At 42.6% G+C, this 19,617-nt stretch overlaps 3 protein-coding genes across 7 annotated transcripts; 2 read left to right on the top strand and 1 right to left on the bottom strand.

Annotated features, from left to right (window-relative positions):
• Positions 1-1,311: 1,311 nt before the first annotated feature.
• Cad99C (cadherin 99C) lies at positions 1,312-14,373 on the top strand. 4 transcript variants are annotated; one of them, XM_017254734.3, is made up of 12 exons: positions 1,312-1,433; positions 2,403-2,546; positions 5,728-5,885; positions 6,589-6,767; positions 6,866-6,988; positions 8,619-8,795; positions 8,907-8,972; positions 9,292-12,201; positions 12,261-12,788; positions 12,849-12,967; positions 13,024-13,746; positions 13,799-14,372. In XM_017254734.3, the coding sequence occupies exons 3-12, from the start codon at positions 5,732-5,734 to the stop codon at positions 13,932-13,934; spliced, it is 5,115 nt and encodes a 1,704-aa protein (XP_017110223.2). In that variant the 5' UTR covers positions 1,312-1,433; positions 2,403-2,546; positions 5,728-5,731; the 3' UTR covers positions 13,935-14,372. The 4 variants fall into 4 exon arrangements, with proteins under 4 accessions (XP_017110223.2, XP_070137276.1, XP_070137277.1 ...); XM_070281175.1 differs by having other exon boundaries at positions 1,312-1,438; XM_070281176.1 differs by lacking the exon at positions 1,312-1,433 and adding an exon at positions 1,501-2,054.
• A 16-nt stretch (positions 14,374-14,389) lies between these two features.
• On the bottom strand, positions 14,390-17,161 carry dgt1 (dim gamma-tubulin 1). Of its 2 annotated transcripts, XM_017254738.3 has the most exons (6): positions 16,533-17,161; positions 16,287-16,479; positions 16,069-16,232; positions 15,615-16,015; positions 14,759-15,281; positions 14,524-14,663 (listed from the first exon to the last, which is right to left on the bottom strand). In XM_017254738.3, exons 1-5 carry the CDS (start codon positions 17,041-17,043, stop codon positions 14,772-14,774), a joined length of 1,779 nt encoding a protein of 592 aa, XP_017110227.2. In that variant the 5' UTR covers positions 17,044-17,161; the 3' UTR covers positions 14,524-14,663; positions 14,759-14,771. The 2 variants fall into 2 exon arrangements, with proteins under 2 accessions (XP_017110228.2, XP_017110227.2); XM_017254739.3 differs by lacking the exon at positions 14,759-15,281 and having other exon boundaries at positions 14,390-14,663; positions 16,533-17,160.
• A 28-nt stretch (positions 17,162-17,189) lies between these two features.
• LOC108134441 (E3 ubiquitin-protein ligase RNFT1) lies at positions 17,190-19,595 on the top strand. The gene is made up of 3 exons (XM_017254737.3): positions 17,190-19,033; positions 19,091-19,306; positions 19,362-19,595. Exons 1-3 carry the CDS (start codon positions 17,450-17,452, stop codon positions 19,593-19,595), a joined length of 2,034 nt encoding a protein of 677 aa, XP_017110226.2. The 5' UTR covers positions 17,190-17,449.
• Positions 19,596-19,617: the final 22 nt, after the last annotated feature.

Below are 19,617 nucleotides of genomic sequence, written 5' to 3'. Positions count from 1 at the left end.
AAATCGAACTTGAATGAGCTCATATTCCAGGTGGAAGTGGGACATTCAAATTGCGAAAAAAGTTGTTGATATCCAGAGACAAAAAAGCTCAAGCAACCAGAACCTATAAAATATTTCGCAAAAAAACAATTTGTGTTATAATAAAGAGGGAACGAGCATCCGCGTCTGGAAGACCGTGGGTTGAGCTTCAATTAAACAACGTCGTTAGACGGGTCTGCAAGAAGCCGGAAAAGAGATGTTATGAAAATAACTTGGCTCTTAAGACAACAGTAAAGCACGCTAATAGAGTACATAGTCTGGCTAAAACCCTTGCACTTTCTCTTCGGAGCAAATTATAATAAGCGAAGGCAGTCTCTCATAAATTAAAGATGCCATGCCAACTTTGCTGTAATAATTGCTGTATGATTATGTTTAAGTTTCGCAATCTTAGTGTTACTTATTTTAAATAATTAGGAGGTATTATATAGTATTATTCATAAAAAATGATGCATTTTAATGGAAATACTTATCATTACCTAAGATGGGACAGTGACAATGTATTGATATTATAATATCAAGAGACGAGAAAACAATCGCATATTGTTTGGATTTGAATGGTGTGCGGAGTGTGTATCGGTTACAAACACCTTAAAATGATAGTAATTTTGTGAAAAAGTAAAGCAAACTGTCGCATTGTCTCCCGATACAATTGAATATGCATATTTGCCTGGCTGTCGGACTGGCCTGAAAGACTCGAGCAGGTACAAAAATGCTGCCTGCCTCTTTGGTGAACTTCATTCATACAAAGGCAAAGTGAGCGGGCAGTAAAAATGCACCTAAGTCCACGACTCACTGCCGCTGCGGCTGGTGCTGGTGCTAGTGCTGCTGCACAAAAATCGCAGCTACATCACCTAAAACATTTTAATAAAAACTTTTACACAGCCTCAGACATAATGCAGCAGTGCAGTGCAGCTTTTGGTTAAAAAAGTAAAGAATAAAAAATAAAGGGTAAACTGGTTCCTATGGAAATGAAACATGGTGGTCTTTTTATTTACCTTTGACTTAACAGACCACTGTTAGGAGCCTTTTCGAGCCAAAAGACAGACATACGTACATGCACCTGTGCAGATCGCCCAGTATATACCTTTCGGACACGAAAATGTGGTGTATTTAGCTATGTACTGTGTGTAGCATCAGCTGTTAAACTAGTAACTAAAACCAGTTTTACCGCAAAAGCGAATGCCAACGAGACTAGTTTCGATTCCAAACCGTTCCGGTACTACCAAGTAGCGCCCACTTGTTGCTGAGACAGGTAAGACCGAAACAGTTTAGAGCCAACTATTGAGCCGTCCTCACGTACCTTTCGCGCTCACACCCAGTACAGTGAACACATATACACATGTACATGATAATCGTATTTTAGGTGGCTCCCGCGATACCGGTTTTTGTCGCTGGTATGGTATGAATATGCCTAAGAGCTAATTTTTAAAGAGTTATCTCTCAAGAAATGTGTAAAGTTCAGAAAAACCAACTCCGCGACGCGACGTTAACCTATTCATATATTCCCCGAGATAATATAATATAATTGTGTCTTTTGAAAAGTTGAAGAAAAAATCAGCATAAAGTTTGAGTTTGGCAAGAAAGTGAAAAAAGCCATACAAGATTATCTTTATTCAAATAACAAAGAAAACCCTCCACCGAACAAACACCTATACCGATCTCCTGAACATCCGAAGTTAAGACGAAAAAAAAATCAGTGCCAATGTATATGTACCTACAAATCCCCGAAAGCAAGACTTTCTCTTGCCAATTTCTGTTTACTTGATTAACAATGCCGTAAAACAAACAAAAATTCACATCCAAATTATAATTTGGGTAAAAGGCACAAGCGGGCGGATGGATAGAATGATCCATGTGAAACGTGAACGTGCTTATTGTATTAAATGTCAAAAGTATTCAAAAACGACAACGACATTTTTCGGTCGGGAATATTGTTTTTTGCGGCATTAGCAAGGCAAGTGGCCAAAAACGTCTCGGCCAGATCGCCAAATGAGGTCACGTATGTCGAGATTTGTGTAAGAAAACCTATACGCTCCGGATTAGACACACACAGATAGTCATCAACTTGCCACGCTACTTTTACTACATGCCGCGGTCCTCCCACACGGTGCTTTGTTTATTGCCATTTTGCAGACTTTTATAGTGACATTCTGTGCTCCGGAGCACCCGAGTTGCACGCCAAGAATAACCTCGAAGTAATATAAATGAAGGGGATACAAAAAGGCCCAGACAGACTCAATATTTATGGCCATTATGTGAAGACATGGCAGCACCTAACCATAAGGAATTTCCTCATTAATTTTTGTTATAATCAAGCCGCGGGTGTATTTCATAAAAGTCTTTACATTTTTTTTTTTATTCAGTAACCAAAATAATTGCACCTGTGGATCAAATCTCCGAAATGTAATAGAGGCGAACGGATACCTTCGACGTGTAAAATATTTCGCGTTGGATTACTTGCCACAAGTATTTTGATAAGCTGCTACAACAGATCTTCACTATAAACGGTAATTACCTACCAATATTGGATTATGATACTATTTCTCTATAAAAACCTGTTTAAAAACCTCTGTTTAGCCTGAAGAAACTTATTTCTTAACAATATTTTGATTAATAGACAACATAAATTTGTTATTTTATTTACTTGGGAAACAAATCAAATCAAAATTAACATAATTATGGAGCAATCAGTCTTAACGACTTTTAGATGAGTTTAACTTGGAAATAGAAAAGTAAAAATCTGTCTCTAAAATATTGAGGTTTAAGGAGGTGTAGATATAAAGCGATTATAGAGAAGCCCACCTTTCTTTAAAAAATACGAATCATGAAAATTAACAAATTAAATTTAATCATTCTTAAAAGAAATGTTTTTGGAGAATGTTTATGTAATTCGGCATTAGTAGAAGAATCGTATGTCCAAAAAGGAAACCGCAACTCATGAAAACTAACAACCAAGAACACTATGGTAAAGGCACTCGGCTGGGATTTTTGTAGAGTTCATTGAGACGATTAGAATTTAAAAACGTAACCTCTAGGCAATAAAGATTTTAATAGCCAAATTGGCAAGAAAGATTTAGCAGACCGTTAGATCAAAGCCTCAGACTGTCCGTAGAATATGATTCAAATGATGAATAATGATTCATTATTAAAGCCCAGAAGACGAAATTCAAGACTAGATAAATGCTACCCGGATATGGTTACATGAAGTAATCTATCTTAATCTCAATCTATAAATCAAATCGTTAAAAGCTCTTATCTTGTTGTCTACCCCGAAAGTATCGCATAGTTGAAAGATTTATCAATAGCTGATTTTATACAATAAGATAGATTTGATTTTTAGCATTTGTTTTTTAGCAGGTGTTAGGTAGTACCAAAATAAAAAATGACGCAAACTGCTGGTATATTAACATAAAGTAATAAGAAAAATAAAAAAAAAGGCTCAAAACTGATTGGATTTTCTGGTTTTTTGGTTAGGGAATTATTGGTGGAGACAAGGGTATGCTATGCTTCGGTTGGTTGCCAAAAAAAATGTCTAACGTTCCTGGCTTGTTTATTTAAGATTTGTGTGGCAACCATCGTTCGCATTCCAACAGATTTCAGATTTAAGTTCGGTACGTATTGTACCACATTCAAAACTAGAAAATGTTGGCAAAAACAGCATCAATAAGCAACAGGTTTCTTGGATCTGCGAGCACTGGGCACCCAGCGCAGCGCACCGCACTAGCATAGCATTCAAAGCAATGTGCCTCGGCTTTCGTTTTATTTTGCAAACCAGTTTGGCACATTCGGCTTTTTCTATAAGTTTCCGGTTGAACATAATCAGCAAACTGACTTTCTGCTGAAGCCACACGGCACTATGTAGCCTTAGCTCTGTGTGGCTTCACTATGGTGGCTTCACTGTATTGTAAACGTTTGTTTATACGACGACGACAAGCATGGCATGTTTAGTGAAAGCGGAGGACATGAAATTCGCTAAAAATTTTCGCAAATAGAAACAGGAACGAACAAAATGTTCGTTTTAAATTTAAGCGAGATGTGATATCTGGCTTATGCAACCACCGATCATGGCTTTTATGATTTTCCAGATAAATGTACACCAATCATGGCAAACATCATTCGTACGTATTTTGATAAATCACAACATGTCTGATAAAAATCAGATCACAATTTCACTTTGTCTGAGTTTTCAGGTGGTTTTCAGGTATGATTTTTTTTAACTGAGGAATTTATAAGCTTATTAGGCCATTTAAATAATAAAAAAATGTAGTTCATGGATTATAAAGAAAAAAATTGCATACTTTTATGAAAATATAACTCATACGCACCGGTGTTTTTTAATAAGCCATTTTCGTAGGTTAGTGTTTTCTATTGTGGAAGTCTGAACAATATTAAATACTATATGTAATAAAAATCCACTGTTTAAAGAAAATTCTCTTTTCTTGAAAACAACATTGCGTATGAGTAATATTTTTGTCTCTTAACTTCTGCCTTGCGTATACTTGATATTGTAATTAACTGTTGATTAATGGCAAGTTTTTGTTTAGTCTTAAAGGAAACGCTTATCTTTTACTGTGATCTATAATCTAGAATCTAGATGTTAGTTCCTATCTTTGTTTATTGATTCTGTTCTGCTTTCTCCGTTTTTGCTTGCTTCGAAGAATGCAATCAAATAAAATTATGAGCGAACCGTAAGCATAAAAAATTCCTCAAGTTTAGTTCCGATTTGTCTCCATCTCTCTTATCCCATTAAATTAACGATCCGACTAACGGATACGCCAGCCTGGCCTGCCAAGCTCCTGGTGCCAACGAGTCTTGGTCACCAGCGGATGTACAGCCAGCCAGTGCAGTGAAAAGAGAAACAGCTTAGGGATAGAAGCCGCAAGATGGGGCTTTGAAATACATTGCTAACTGTATCTTAGCCACAGCCAGAGCCACAACTTGATCGCAGGCACTCGAACCGGCCGTTTAGGCGTCTCAAAATTGTGGGCAAGCGGCGGGTAAATGTACACCTGATCCCGAAGCCCCCAACTGCCGTTGTTTGGTTGGTAGCTTCCCAGTTCCCAGTTGCCATTTGCCAGTTTCCAGTTCCCAGTTTATTAAACAAATTTATGATTATCCCGTTTCTGAACCTTTTTTCTTTCTGGGTGTGAATGTTTCCGAAGCCATCTGCGGTTTAAGCGGAAAGAGCTGAATGAATTTAAGGCCCATGTTGTAAAAAATTATAGACGAATATGTGGTTTCGTAGGCTGTATCGGACATACACTACTAAATCAAAAGCATCCATATGTTATCATCACAAATAGCTACATTTTCCACAACTCCGCACGGCAGCACTGATCTGGGCAGATCTCGGATTTCCACATGTCCAAATACGTGAGCATATTTTTTCGTTTTTTTTGGTAAGAAAAAGAACAGAAACGGCTAAGACAACGCCAAGTTTGTTAAATTGTTTATTGCATATTGATATCACACCATTTAAGGCATGGAGAGGCCGTCTTTGCATACAAAGCAACTTATGCAAAAGACATTTCGAGCTTCGAGCTGCGAGCTCGGCTTAGGATTCAGGTTTTTACGAGTGGGTACGGCCGCGTAGGTTAAGTTGTTAGTGACTCTAAATCGGACATGGGGGAAATAGCCATTTCCAAATTTATTTAATCTTTTACATTTGTTATATTGGTGTTTTTACAGAAAAATGGCTGCAAAATACCTGACCCCCCAGCAAGGACTGGGGTTCCTGGGGCTCTTCATCCTGCTATGTTCGGCGGTATTGGGCAAGTCTCAAATGTGTGAAGTGGAAACCGGCCAAACCAACATTATTCTGGACGTTGAAGAGAGCCGAGAATCATGTAAGAATATGAGCTGAACATTTTATTTGATTAATTATAGCTTAAAATAGTTACTTAGTAAGTAAATCACTTCTTTTCGTGTATGCGGTATGAATTTTTATGCGATTTGAAAACAAAACGCCATGAGCCCAACCTCGACATCAAGATCATAGACGCAGAGCACGCGAGGTGCAAAGCCATAATTAAAATTGTAAACGTGATCATGTACAATGTACGTACATAGGCAGAACATAATTGCTCGAAAATCACGTCAGTCCAGTCTCCAGTCCAGAGAAAATAAACACCAAGAGTATAAGTAAAAAATCGTTATTATTCCAAAAATATTTAAATGTACTTTTGCCTCGGACATAACATATATTTAATGATTCTTTTCGTGCACATGTTATACAATATCTGATCTCACTTTCGAGGCATGGCCTGCAAAGTAACAAGATCACACGAAATCTTATGTACATATTTAATTCCATGCAAGATGCATCTACATATGAACAAACTATATATTTATGTAGCTGCATATACGTATGCCTTCATACATAGCAAATTGTCGGTGCAACTTGACCCCAAAAACAAAGTGAAAGGCTGTCTGCCGTTGTCTCGTTTTCCTCTTGATATGGCATAGCCGTGGATGTGGTAGCCTAGCTGTGGTTCTTTTTTTCCCATTGCGCCATAATAATATATTTCCCATATCAAAAATGTGTTTCAGTTATTGGACAGCCGACAAATCCGCCAGAGCTTCCAATTTTTGGCGATCCAGAGACGGAAATCGCTCTCAATTTGGTCTTCCCGAAAGGCCAGCCAATTTTTCAGCTAAATGGCAAGAAATTACAACTACTTCAGCCATTGGATCGAGATGAGGAAAATCTCAGTCATATTGTCTTCCAGGTATGTTATTTTAATGCAATATTTTTTAATAACCAAACGAAATATCTATATATATGATTATGTACAAAAAAAACGCCCACTTTTCTGTTTCGCTGCAGGTTTCCTGCACCGTCCGATCGACGAGCAAGAAGCGCAACATTCCCATTATAGTCCGGGTGTCGGACATAAACGACAACGCGCCGCGTTTCATGAACACGCCCTATGAGGTTACCGTTCCCGAGGTAAGTAAATAGAAATTTTTCAGTGTCTGCGGCACGATCAGCTTTTCGTCGCCCCGAAGTTTGCCCGCATTTCTTGCGGTTGTAGTTGGGGCTCAGAACCGGGTGCCAAACGGACTATCACGCTGTCACAGTCATTGCTACACTGGAAAAAATGTTTGCTTATATTCAGAAGTTCTTCTCGGGTTTGAAAACCTTTAAAATGAAAAGAGATTATAATAGAATTTATGGAAATATTCCTCTTAGTGTATAAGAGTCAGGTGAATGTACATAGTTTGGTCGAAGCGACAACAGAAACTACATACTGAACACTAATGAAGTGGTAGTGGACATGTTTCCAGCGCTCCGGCCAACAACAATAGCATGTCGAGCGGATCCCCAGCATCTTTCAGCTCCAGCTCCGGGGAGCATCTTGTTCGTATTGCTTAGCGGCGAAATGCAAGAGTATTGCCGGCTTTTAATCACGTATTTAGACTAATAACGTTCAATTAAAGAACTGTTGACATATTAGAAAGCACCAAGCATTGAGCATTAGCAAAAAGCATAAAAGAAAACGGAAACGTGCCATATAAGAATTTATATAGATGCATTATTCGCTAAAGACTTTTCCTCGGCTCGGCTCAGGGAAACCTTGGCACTAAATGTGGTTAATTGCACATTTAATGCTAAGTGAGAATAAAAGAAATTGCCCATATTAAAGTAATAGATACTGTACTGTAAGGATAATCAAAAGCGTATAAGTTCCCTCTGTTTTTAAAAACATTATTTAATGTTTTAAGTTAAGCGTCCTGCTTACAAAATGAGTACCAAGAATTTGATTTGGAATTCAAAAGGGCAGAAATAAATAAAAGTGTCGAGATCTTCATCTTTTTGCCCAACAAAAGAGCGTATATATAGTGCATTGTCAATTGGTGATCCCAGGTCCCTTTAAGGCGATCTGCCAGTCAAACAGGAATATAATTGGTATGCACTTGCCGACTTAGGCGAACACTCCCGAGGGACTCCATGTCCGACAACATGGCCCAACAACAGCAGCAAAAAGGACAAGACAACAGAATTGCATTTCATTCCCGCTCCATCAAATAATTACAAGAAGAGACTCAAATTATACCTCTAGAGAGCCGATCTGAAACTATATTTAATGTATATATAAGTATTTGAGATAAATAAAATCCGTAAATACCAGGAAAACGAAGAAAATTATGAAATGTTCACATTAACTCCGCCTGCCATTTAACTGAAAAACTGAAAAACAAATCTCAAAGTTCAGCGGATGAACAATGTCTTCTGCATAAAGTGAGTTTTTGCAATTCTGGTTGGCGGCGGCTGAGGAATCCCCTGGTGATGAGGCTAAATTGCAGATTCAAGAAACACGAAAAGATACATACAGCGAGCAGATACATAAGCAGAAGCCATGTATCTGCTCCTTAACATAAGTTTCAGAGACTGGGCCACCGTTATACAACAGCAGGCAAAATGTTGAGATTTTTTCGAGCTACTTCACGGTTAAACAATACGATTAAAATTGTGATCCCACAGTTTCCGTTCGGATGAGATACATAAAGTACCTGACATGTTGTGGTTTTTTTTTTGTAAACTTCAATTGCGTGATTTCTTCTTTTTTTTATTACAGAGCACACCTGTGGGAACTACAATTTTCCGAAACATACAAGCCCTCGATAAGGATGCAGGTGTTAATGGGTTAGTGGAATACTTCATTGCCGAGGGCCATGTAAATGCCACTGATGAGGAGAAGTTCAGTGCCGATGGATATGGCACATTTTCTATATCGTTTCCACATCAGGGACAGGTGAGCTATATGCATAACTAGAAATTATTTAGAAAAAATCTAGAAAAAATTTAATTAGGACTGTTGTAAACCATAAATTTCAAATATATATTTTACCAAATTGTATTTCAGGTCACGGTTGCCAAGACATTGGACTATGAAAAAATCCACAGATATTACCTTACGATTATTGCTTCGGTAAGTTCGGCTTACATCCTAAGCTCAATAATAACTCAATTAATTTAAAGCCATAAAAGGGTTAATCAAATCATTTGTTGAGCATACCCCTTTGAAGCTATTTTCTATCCGGCATTTCCATAAATTACACATTACGAAAGCTGGCTTTTACCGGCTTTTTAGCCGCCGGCATAAATACAAGTCTTGTTCCTTTCACCTGGGCGTTGGCAGTGAAGTTATGGGCTCCATAAAAATCAATGCTGAACAAAAAATAAATAACCTGATATTACGGTAGCTAAAGAGCTAATTGATTTAAATATTATTTTCATTTTACTTACAGGATCGAGCCCGCAACGTCGCCGATCGTCTTTCTTCAACCACCACGTTGACGGTCAATATTGCCGATTCGAACGACTTGGATCCATCGTTTATATACAGCGGCTGCGTCTCCTTGGACGGAGCCTGCATAAATCCGGAGTACACTGCATCCGTGCCAGCCGGTTCTTTACTGGGGGTGCTGACAGTTCTGCCAGAACGAATCCAGGCAGTGGATTTGGACACCATAGGATCGCCTATACGTTACAGCTTTGCCAGTGGCATGCCGGGAAACTATGCGGATTATTTCCAGATCGATGAGAACACGGGAGTTCTTAAGCAAACAAAAGCCATCGACACTTCCACGGCCAAGAAGTACGACATTATTGTTAAGGCCGAGGAAGTAGCCCCCGGACTGAGGCGGTTTACCACGGCCAAACTGGCGATTGCCGTAAAGCCGGTGGACGCCAACCCACCTGTAATCTCATCCTCGGCCATCGAGGGTTATGTGGAGGAAAACTCAGCCGTGGGAACGAGGGTCTTGGACGCGAACGGAAACCCAATATCGTTCAAAACCACAGATGCCGACCTAAGTGACACGGATCCGAAACCTGATTACATCTACGAACTGACCACGCCGTCGTTTAATGTGACTAGCGATGGGGTTTTGGTGGTGAACGAGGACAACCTCGACCGCGACCCCCCCTCGCCGGGACGTTTCAAGTTTCAGGTTGTGGCCCGGGAGCCGCGCACCAATGCCGCCAGTGCTCCGTTGAGCCTAACAGTTCACCTAAAGGATGTGAACGACAATGCCCCTAAGCTGGCGATGGTTCCCCCGATTTCCATAACCGCCGGGGATCAGAGCGAGAGCCGACTGGTCACCCAGGTGGTAGCCACTGACAACGACGAGGGACCCAATGCCGTGGTCACCTACACGATCTATCATGTGTCCAACAATGGCATTCAAAAGTTTACCATCGACCGGGAGACGGGTGAGATTCGAACCCAAGGGCGTTTGCTGGCAGGAGAGCAATATAGCATCACTGTCCAGGCCACCGACATCGGAGGACTTTCCTCGCAGGCGATCGTGGAGGTGAGTGTCACTCCAGGACCGAACACCAAGCCACCGCGTTTCCAAAAACCGATCTACGAGGTACAGGTTAGCGAAGGTGCTGAGATTAATTCCACGGTTACGGTGGTCCATGCCGATGATCCGGAGAACGATGCGGTTGTCTACTCGATAATTTCTGGCAACGATCTCCGGCAGTTTGCCGTAGGACAGGAGAGCGGAGTGATTGTAGTCATCCGGAAACTGGATCGTGAGAGCTTAACCAGGTATCAGTTGATCGTAAAGGCAGAGGACACTGGTGGCCTCTCAAGCAGTGCCACAGTTAACATCAAAGTGACTGATATCAACGACAAAAATCCGGAATTCGATGCGTCTACCTTGCCGTACGTTTTCCAAGTGGATGAAGGCAAGGCCCATGCGTCGGTTGGCGTCGTTCATGCCACGGATGCGGACGAAGGTATTAATGCAGAGATAACCTATTCCATACCCACGGATATTCCATTCACCATTAACGCCACTTCCGGTGAGATACAGACCGCCAAGGAGCTGGATTATGAGACTCTGAACGAGTACAAGTTCGTGGTCACGGCCAAGGATGGTGCTCCAGATGCTCGGCTGGGAACAGCCAGTGTGACTGTTATGATACTTGACCTTCCGGACGAGGTGCCCAAGTTCAGCGACGCTCGTATAGATGTCCACATCCCGGAAAATGAGGAGAACTTCCTGGTGGCCACCGTGCAGGCATTCGATCCAGATTCCTTGCCTGAGATTACCTACGTTCTGAGGAAGGGAAATGCGGAGCTATTCAAGGTCGCCCCGAAGTCCGGAGAAGTACGAACAGTGAAGGGATTGGATTACGAAACTCAGAAGCAACATCAGCTAATAATTGGAACCATTGAGAATGATGGTAATGGACCAGGAGATACCGTCCAGTTGGTAGTCGATGTTGAGGATAGAAACGACCTGCCGCCGAGGTTCATAACCGTACCCGATCCCGTAACTGTGAATGATGATCAGAGTATAGGAACCATCATTGCTACTCTTCCAGCCATCGATGGTGATGGCACCTCGCCCGGAAATGTGGTGCGCTACGAAATTGTGGGCCGCGGCAAGGCGCCTAAATACTTCCAGGTTGACCCGGATACCGGAGCAGTACGCATACGAGATGAGCTGCGAAAGGAGGAGGACACGGAATACCAGGTGGACATAAGGGCCTACGATTTGGGTGAGCCCCAGTTGAGCTCGGTGGCTCCGCTGCGCGTGGATGTACACCATTTGAGTGCCAATGGCAACACTGAAGTCCGCACGGACAGCAAGCTGGAAAGCGGCATGATGATGAGCAGTGAAAGCATAGGCCTAGCCTTCAGCGACGACAGCTACTCTACCAGTGTGCCAGAGTCCACGGAAGTAAACAGCAGCCTGAAAACCATTCAAATCGTCAACTCCAAACAATCCGCCGATGGACCACCGGCCTTCCGTTGTGAATTCGTGAAGGGCAACGAGGAGGGAGTCTTCAACTTGAGCTTTACGGATCACGGATGCAGTCTTTTGCTGGTGCAGCCCCTCGACTTTGAAAACAAAACCTCGTATACGCTCCAACTGCGTCTCACCTCGCATCGCTACTTTGTGAATCCCCAGAAAGATACTGCCACCGTCGAGATTATAGTTCAAGATGAGAACGACAATGCCCCGGAGTTTGAGTTCAACCGGCTGCGCGGCCAACGAGATACATTCTACACGGTGGTAACCGAAGACATGGATGTTGACACAACCATTTTACAGGTGCGAGCCACTGACCGCGATTCGGGTAAATTCGGAACCGTGAGATATGCACTCTACGACGAAGATGAGAACCGCGTCAATATGGTAAGTACTTAACAAATTTAAATATTTAGTTTAAATAACAATAACCATCTTTTTTTTAGCCCACAAGCTATTTCATAATGTCGGAAGACACTGGCGTCCTACGGACGTCCAGGCATTTCAAAAATGAGAACGACTTCCCCATGACACTTTTGGTGGAGGCCCGTGATAATGATGCCCAGGAGCAAGGATCTCATCGTACAAGGGCCCGGATTGTGGTCAACAAATTGACGGACATTAATCGCATGGCATTGTCCTTTGCCAACGCAGCTCCCAGCGATCTCCGCAACTTTTACACAGAGGTGGAGGAGCTACTGGACAAGAAGACAGGTCTGGTCAGTGGCATTGAGCGAATGAGCAGTCAAAAGTATCTGGCCCACAATGGATCGGTGATCGAAAATCCATCCTCAACGGATATATGGTTCTATCTCATCGATCCCAAGACGGAGCAGCTGCTGAGCCGTATGGACAATGTTGTGGAAGCCACATTACTGGAACCCGCCAAGAGATCTGAATTGAACTTTGCATTGCCACTAGCCACAGCGGATAATATATCGTTCCCAATTGAAAGAAAAGAGCAAGTACACAAGGTAAGTTTATTAATACATAATACCTGTGAGGATTCTATATAAAATATTTTATACTTACAGGCAAAGGTCGATATAGCCATCGATAACGAAGTCTTCCCATTCACTCTGATCGCCATTTCTCTCGTAATACTCATTTTGGGCACTATTGGGATCATTTACATATGCATCTCCTGGTCAAAGTAAGCAACTTAAATAATATATCGCTTTATCAACCAAATAAAATCTTTATTTTTAGATACAAAAATTTCAAGGAGCGCATGCGCCAATACTCCTCCACGAATCCCACTCGGTACGATCCAGTTATTGTTAATCCTCAAGCCTCGAGTGCCAGCGAAACGATAGCCAACATGAAGGAGTATGAAACCCAGATGCTGGCCATGGCTGTCCCTCCAGATGTGGACGACGATCTGCAGCTAGACTTTAGTGCCAAGAACCATGCCTTCTCCCTCGACAACGTCAGCTACATCACCCACAAGGAGAATGGGGGTGGACAGTCCAGCCCCTCGCATTCTGATGCAACGACAGCCACAATTGCCACTCTGCGGCGCCACAAGAACCTCAACAACGCCAATATGAACAACAATTTGGCCATTAACAACCGACAAAACACCTTCAACCGCACACTCGAAATGAACACGAGGAATAACGCCAATCCCCTGGGCTCACCACCACCGAATGGTGCCCTTTCAGGCACCTTGACTCTGGGACGCATCAAGCATCAGAACAGCAATCATTACCAGAATGGTGTCTACAACATTGATCCGACGGGTCCCAACAACCTGGTTATGGCCAAAAACAATGCCTACAGTACCATGGGCAGGCGGGGCAATACGTTTGGGGACGTGGGATTGCTCAATGGAAACGCAGAGTTGATGAACAGCACATTGGGTCGGAATGGCCAGCTCAACAATAGACTGTATGGCGGAGAAGTGCCGATCACAAACCCCCTGTTTCAAAGGTAAGTTTTTAAGTTTATAAAAGCTATAAATAGTCTAAAACCATATTTTCAGAGCCAGTTCCGATCACAATCACTTGAGCAGTACAAATGAGAATGTGTCCTTTGGAAAGAGAGACTACGGCCAAATTGGCTTTTCATATCTGAACGATTTGGATCGATCGGAGGTCGAGACCACAACGGAACTATAAACTGACTAGCAAAAATGGTTTCGAAACTTCAACATATACATAACTGACTTTGTTATATATTTAGCTGCCAATTTTTTAGCTTAAATAGTGCATTTTTACACAACGAGATACGTTGCCATCAATTTATGTTTATAGTTTTATGCAATCTGTAAATAATGGAGTAGAGATACGAACGGAGGAACTGATAACTGATATAAATATACACATAACTGTGCTTTAAGATCTGCAGTCATTAGATTTAAGATAAAAAAAGAGTGCATATATTCCATTTTTCATGAAACTGCAAGAGCTATGTACTTTCTGTAAAAATGTTAGATGTTCTACAAAAATATACATAAATATGCATATTTATAAATAAAGATTATTAAGATGTATAAATTATGAAAAGCCAATAAATGTAAATAAATAAAAAGACGTAATAAAATGATGATTCCCTTTTAGAAGACAGACGACAATTAAATTTCTACAAGACGTTTAAACTTATGTATTTTGGATTCCACGATGCCACAATAAACATACATTATTTTCTACAAAACCTTACGAATTATTTCTAGATTGTTTCGATATTGCCCCTAATGGTTTAATATCGACTTTTTTGTCCTCATTGTGAGCTGTGGTGACATTCAGCACGTTGCTAGCGGGTGAACTTTCTGAGGGTTCCTCCTTTTTCTTAATTGTGCTAACACTTGTAGACGGTGTTTCTTCATCTTCTGTTTCAGACTCGCATTTCTGTGGGAAAAATGAGCATTATTTATCAATAAAGAGGGACAACTAACATGAATGAGGTATATGATCGGATAAATGGTTAGGTTGTGAGTTATTACATTAAATTTTGGATTAGTTCAGTAGTGCATCGAGCCAGGGCAAGTGTTCAATGTCCTCGAGCAATTTCAAAACGTCATTAACATTGGGGTCTGTTTCGTCAATTTCAAAGTTTCCCTCAGAATTGTCTTGAATTGTGGAATCGTCTAACACCATTTGACTTGCGAGAAGATTGTCTTGATCAAAATTTTCGTCAACGGAGACAGATCCATGGTTGCTATCATGTTCATCCTCTCCATCGTTCTCAATGCCTAAGTCTATATTTTCACCGTCCATGCTGTGATCGTCAAGAGCTAGTCCTAGATCACTGTCCATATCGAGAAACATGGCACAGTCATCGTCGAGGGAATTAGCTAAATCTTCAGCATCCTCGAAATCGAACTCGAAAATGCTACTTGCCAAATCCAACAGATCATCGCCCGGTGGTTGCTGTTCATTTTGTGGAACAGCGGGCTCGAAATTATCAATAACACAGCCTGGAGCAAAAATACTTTCTACCGGTGGAGTACTTGGGGTTTCATAAAACTGGAGGGTGAAAGGTCGGTTATTTATTCAAAGTGGATCACAATGTCTTAAGTAAAACAATACTGATACTTATGTACATGTGTATTAGTTGTTTCTTGGTAGATATACATGTATCTAACTATTGCTTAGCGTTACTACAAAGGTGTTTAAGACAAGTGTAAATACTAAGTTTAGGCAGCACTCAACTGTTCGACAGCTGATCGTAGCTTATAGTATCTGTATTCATGTGCAACACAACAACTTATGGCAATGAGTAAAGAGGCAGTTGGATTTTTTAAGTAATTACATGTAGTGGTTATGGCGTGGGTTAGGTTTAGTCATAGATCAACGCACCTTTTGTATATATTGGCGCTTAGCCGGCGGCACAGCAAGATGAAGTACACAACTCGAGTCTTCCAGGATGCTAGCCACAGGCTCCTGGCAAACAACGCCACTGCGCTCAACGCCACAGGCCCGAAATAGTACTTGCCGCTTGTCCTCGAGAATATGCTTACGGCAGTGCTTGCAACAGGGCAATGTTCGTTCCCCACACTTCACCCCACCTTCGGTGAAGACACACTTTGGGTTGCTCGACGACTTGGAGGAAAACAGGGTGTCTTTGGCACGCTTCTCCTTTTGCTTCTTATAAAGCACAGATTCCACGCCCTGGCGACGGTGATAGCTGTTTAGGGCCTTCAGCTGTTCATACAATTTCCTTTCGCGAGGAGTTTCCTTTAGTTGGTCATGAATACTACCTGAAAATATGCCGATTTAACAAACGATCTACTATCTTAATAACCATTCTTACAATAAAGTTCCCGTTCTCGACGAATGTCATGCAAATATTTGCGGCGCCTTTGCTTCAGAACATACTGAAGCTGTGAAAGCTCGTCGCGATAGAGGCCTTGAAGCTTAATTAATTTGGATTCAGCAATGCGAACCGCTTCGGCACGAGTGAAGACCCCAGCATGTCTACAAAAAAAAAAATGTCACTATTATGTTTATGACTTTTTGGTTAGCACTTACTTCAGTGGATCATCATCTTCGGAATCGTTGCTCTCATAGTCAGATTCATAAAACTCAATGTCTTGAGCCGTGTTCTTAAGACAAGGTGGGTCCTCATCGTTACTCGAACTGTCAGATGCATAATCAAGAATGCGACGACGTTTTCGCGTACTGTCCACAATGTGTCCAATATTATTCCGATAATCTTCGGATACTATGAGGGAAACCATAAATAAGAGTGTCAAGAAACTCATGAAATTTTCTTACCGAAAGGGGTAACATGTGGGGATACCACATCAATTTCATCTTCGTCCGGTTCAGGATTGGGAGCCTCTGGTCTTATGTCCTCCACATTAATGTGAGACGAAAGACTGTTTAGCAGAGTCTCATTGGTCTCAACTCGACTTCGGATACGACCCACGGTTAGATGGGTCTTCTGAAGCTGCGTCTGGCGATTGTGCTCAAAACAGAGTGTGGTCAAGATCAGCTCCTTCTTGTTGTCGAACTTGGGCACAGCATTGATGCACTTTCTACCATTGGCAAACACATGTGTGCACTGACGGTAGTTGGCACGCGGATCACGCAATATGTGGCGAATACAATATTCGTAGCCATCAATTCGCATCAAGCTGCATTCGTACGTAGGATTGGCGCAGTACTTAATTTTCGTCAACTCGTTGTGGATTTGGTCTCGTAACTGCTGCTCCTTTTCCGGGGTACAGGGTGTGCCGGTAAAGCGCGAACAGTGGCGCAATTGATTGGGCGAGAAGGTATTCATTCTCAATTCGTGCAGCTTGTTCTTTTCGGTCTTTTTCTTTTTAGTTCGAAACGTGAAAAACGAAGCTTGCTTTTAGTTTAGTGTGACCAAAGTGCTGGTTTAGAAAAAAGGTCGTGTATTTGGATCACACTAATCCTTAAAGTTATCGTTTTCTGTCTATTTATATATTTTCGTAATTAAAAAGATTCATTTTATTTTCATACCTTTAGTAGTAAAAAGTAACAATTAAATAATAAAATATCAAAAAGAAAGAATTTAAAGGGAATGGCCGACTGGCTGAGTGTAATTTGTCCAATTTGCAGAATAGATTTATTGTTAGCTGGTCATACTTTGGAGCTATTGTTTTCGTTTGCTGGCACAGCAATTTTCGTTTGTTAAGCAGAATTCGGATAATTAGGGTCGCGATATGAACAACAGCCCCAAGGATCCCCACGGCGGCTACCGGGGCATTGGAGGCGGTGGACCCCTGGACGGCGGATCAGCCGGTGTTTCTATCAGCATTGAGAGTGATGACAATGACTCAACTACGGCTGAACACGAATTTTTGCTGCCGTCCTCGTCGTCGATGACCTCTGCAGGTGGAGTCGCAGGGGGAGGACCAGCTGGGGCAGGTGGTTCTGCCAACACCAGCATTAACTTGGATCACGGGCCGATTTCTACGGGAAGGAGTAGCAGCCTAAGTGGCGCTAACCGTCACGGAAATATCCTGTCTACATTCTTGGCCAGGCAACGGTCTTACACACCAGCCAGCACAAGTAGCGGCATGTCGGCGCGTGCTTCTGCACAAATAAATCGTCGATTGCAACAGTCACGCAGCATGGGCGCCAACGCCAGTGGCAGCCTTGAGGAACCACCGGTTGCAGGTGCAGCTTCCAATGCTCAGGGAGCCTCCCCTGGAGGTGTAAGGCAGCTTGGTTTCTGGCGGGTCAATCTCAACGATGTGTTCTCCCTATCCACGGCACCGTCGAGAGAGGCTCTCCGATCCTTAATAACACATTCCAACTTCAGATACCAGCCTGCAGCAGCCCCCGCTGGAGCCCCGCCAGTTGTTCCTCCAGCTCCAGTTGACAACTCGCACATATTGCTTCAGCAGCAACCGCCTCCAACCCATCCCGAACCGACGAGCTCCCCCCTGAGGTATGGACGAGTGAGCGCTGGGTCAGGACCCAGTCCTAGTGGAATCATCGGCAGAAGTATTTCATTGCGCGAGGGTGAAATGAGACACAATCAAAACCTCACCGGTGGCCGACACACCGCCAGTGTCATCGGTCTGCATAGCAATCCGGTGGCTTTAGAAGAGCACGAACACAATGCTGGACAAGATATGGAAGATTCCGACGCCAATGGAGAACCAGGAGGAGGAGGGGCCGCAGGAGGTGATCCCCAGATGGAGCCCCATGACCATGCAGCAGAAGATGAAAATCTCATATCAGACGACATGGTTGTCCAGATCCTCAGTCACTTTGTACGCTATCTTCCACTGATCTTCATATTGATGATCAAATTCATACACGATCACCTGCTCGGCATTATAGATCTTATGGTATTGCAAACCGTCATTTATAACGTTAACAGATCGGTGCGGACACAAGTAGCGAGACTAGCCCAGAAGAACTACGCTGTGATGATACGAGATGCCTGCCTGATTTCCGTGGTGGTCACCCTGCGTCTGTTTTTGGCCACTGCGCCTCCTGATCCCTTTGGTCTGATTGTTCCGCCACCCAGAAAGTATTTTAGTCTGGAGATCACCGCATTGCCTTATCACACGGAACACACTGAGGCAGAAAAGCTAGCTGGAAACCCAACCACTTCATCGGAAACCCTAAAGGCTTCCATATCCACGGATACGTATGATGCCCTGAAAGTGATTCCCTTGGGCATGCTGCTTTATTACATTGCTGTGAGTGATCTTATTATTAAACTGCTGACAATGTTGGTGAAACTGGGAATTACAATGTTGCCGCACCATATAATGAGACTTAAAGTTAGGGTAAGTTCCAGGAAAAATCCAGCAGACGTGCACAGCATAAATAATAATTATTTCCAGGCGCGCTTATACGTCTTGGTGGAGTACTCCTCACAGTTCTATCGGGCACTGACTCCCATCACCCAATGGTTTATGTTTCTCTACGAGTCCTACTCGGGCCTGGAGGTGGTTTCCGGAGGCCTGTTCTCCGCCCTGTATCTGGGGGCGAAGATATTCGAGCTGGTGGACCGTGGCAAGTCGCTTAAAAAAGCCATTGTGACTTTTAGAAAGAATATTGTAAGCATAAAATAGACATATTTGGATTTTCTAACGACACCGAATTACCCAACAGGACTCTGAGCGACCGCCAACCAAAGACGAACTTGATGCAGCGGGTGCATTGTGCCCCATATGCCATGATGCCTTCAACTCGCCCATTGTGCTCGAGTGCGGCCACATCTTCTGTGATGAGTGCGTTCAGACCTGGTTCAAGCGAGAGCAGACCTGTCCCATGTGCCGGGCAAAAGTCAGCGACGATCCCGCCTGGCAGGACGGCAGCACAACATACTTCCATCAGTTGTACTAGCTGCTACCCAAAGATATTTTCC

The sequence above is a fragment of the Drosophila bipectinata genome, chromosome 3R, assembly GCF_030179905.1.
Source record: "Drosophila bipectinata strain 14024-0381.07 chromosome 3R, DbipHiC1v2, whole genome shotgun sequence".
NCBI classification, from domain to species: Eukaryota; Metazoa; Arthropoda; class Insecta; order Diptera; family Drosophilidae; genus Drosophila; species Drosophila bipectinata.
The sequence above is the reverse complement of the archived record's forward strand: the minus strand, read 5'-3'. Positions and strand labels throughout refer to the sequence as shown.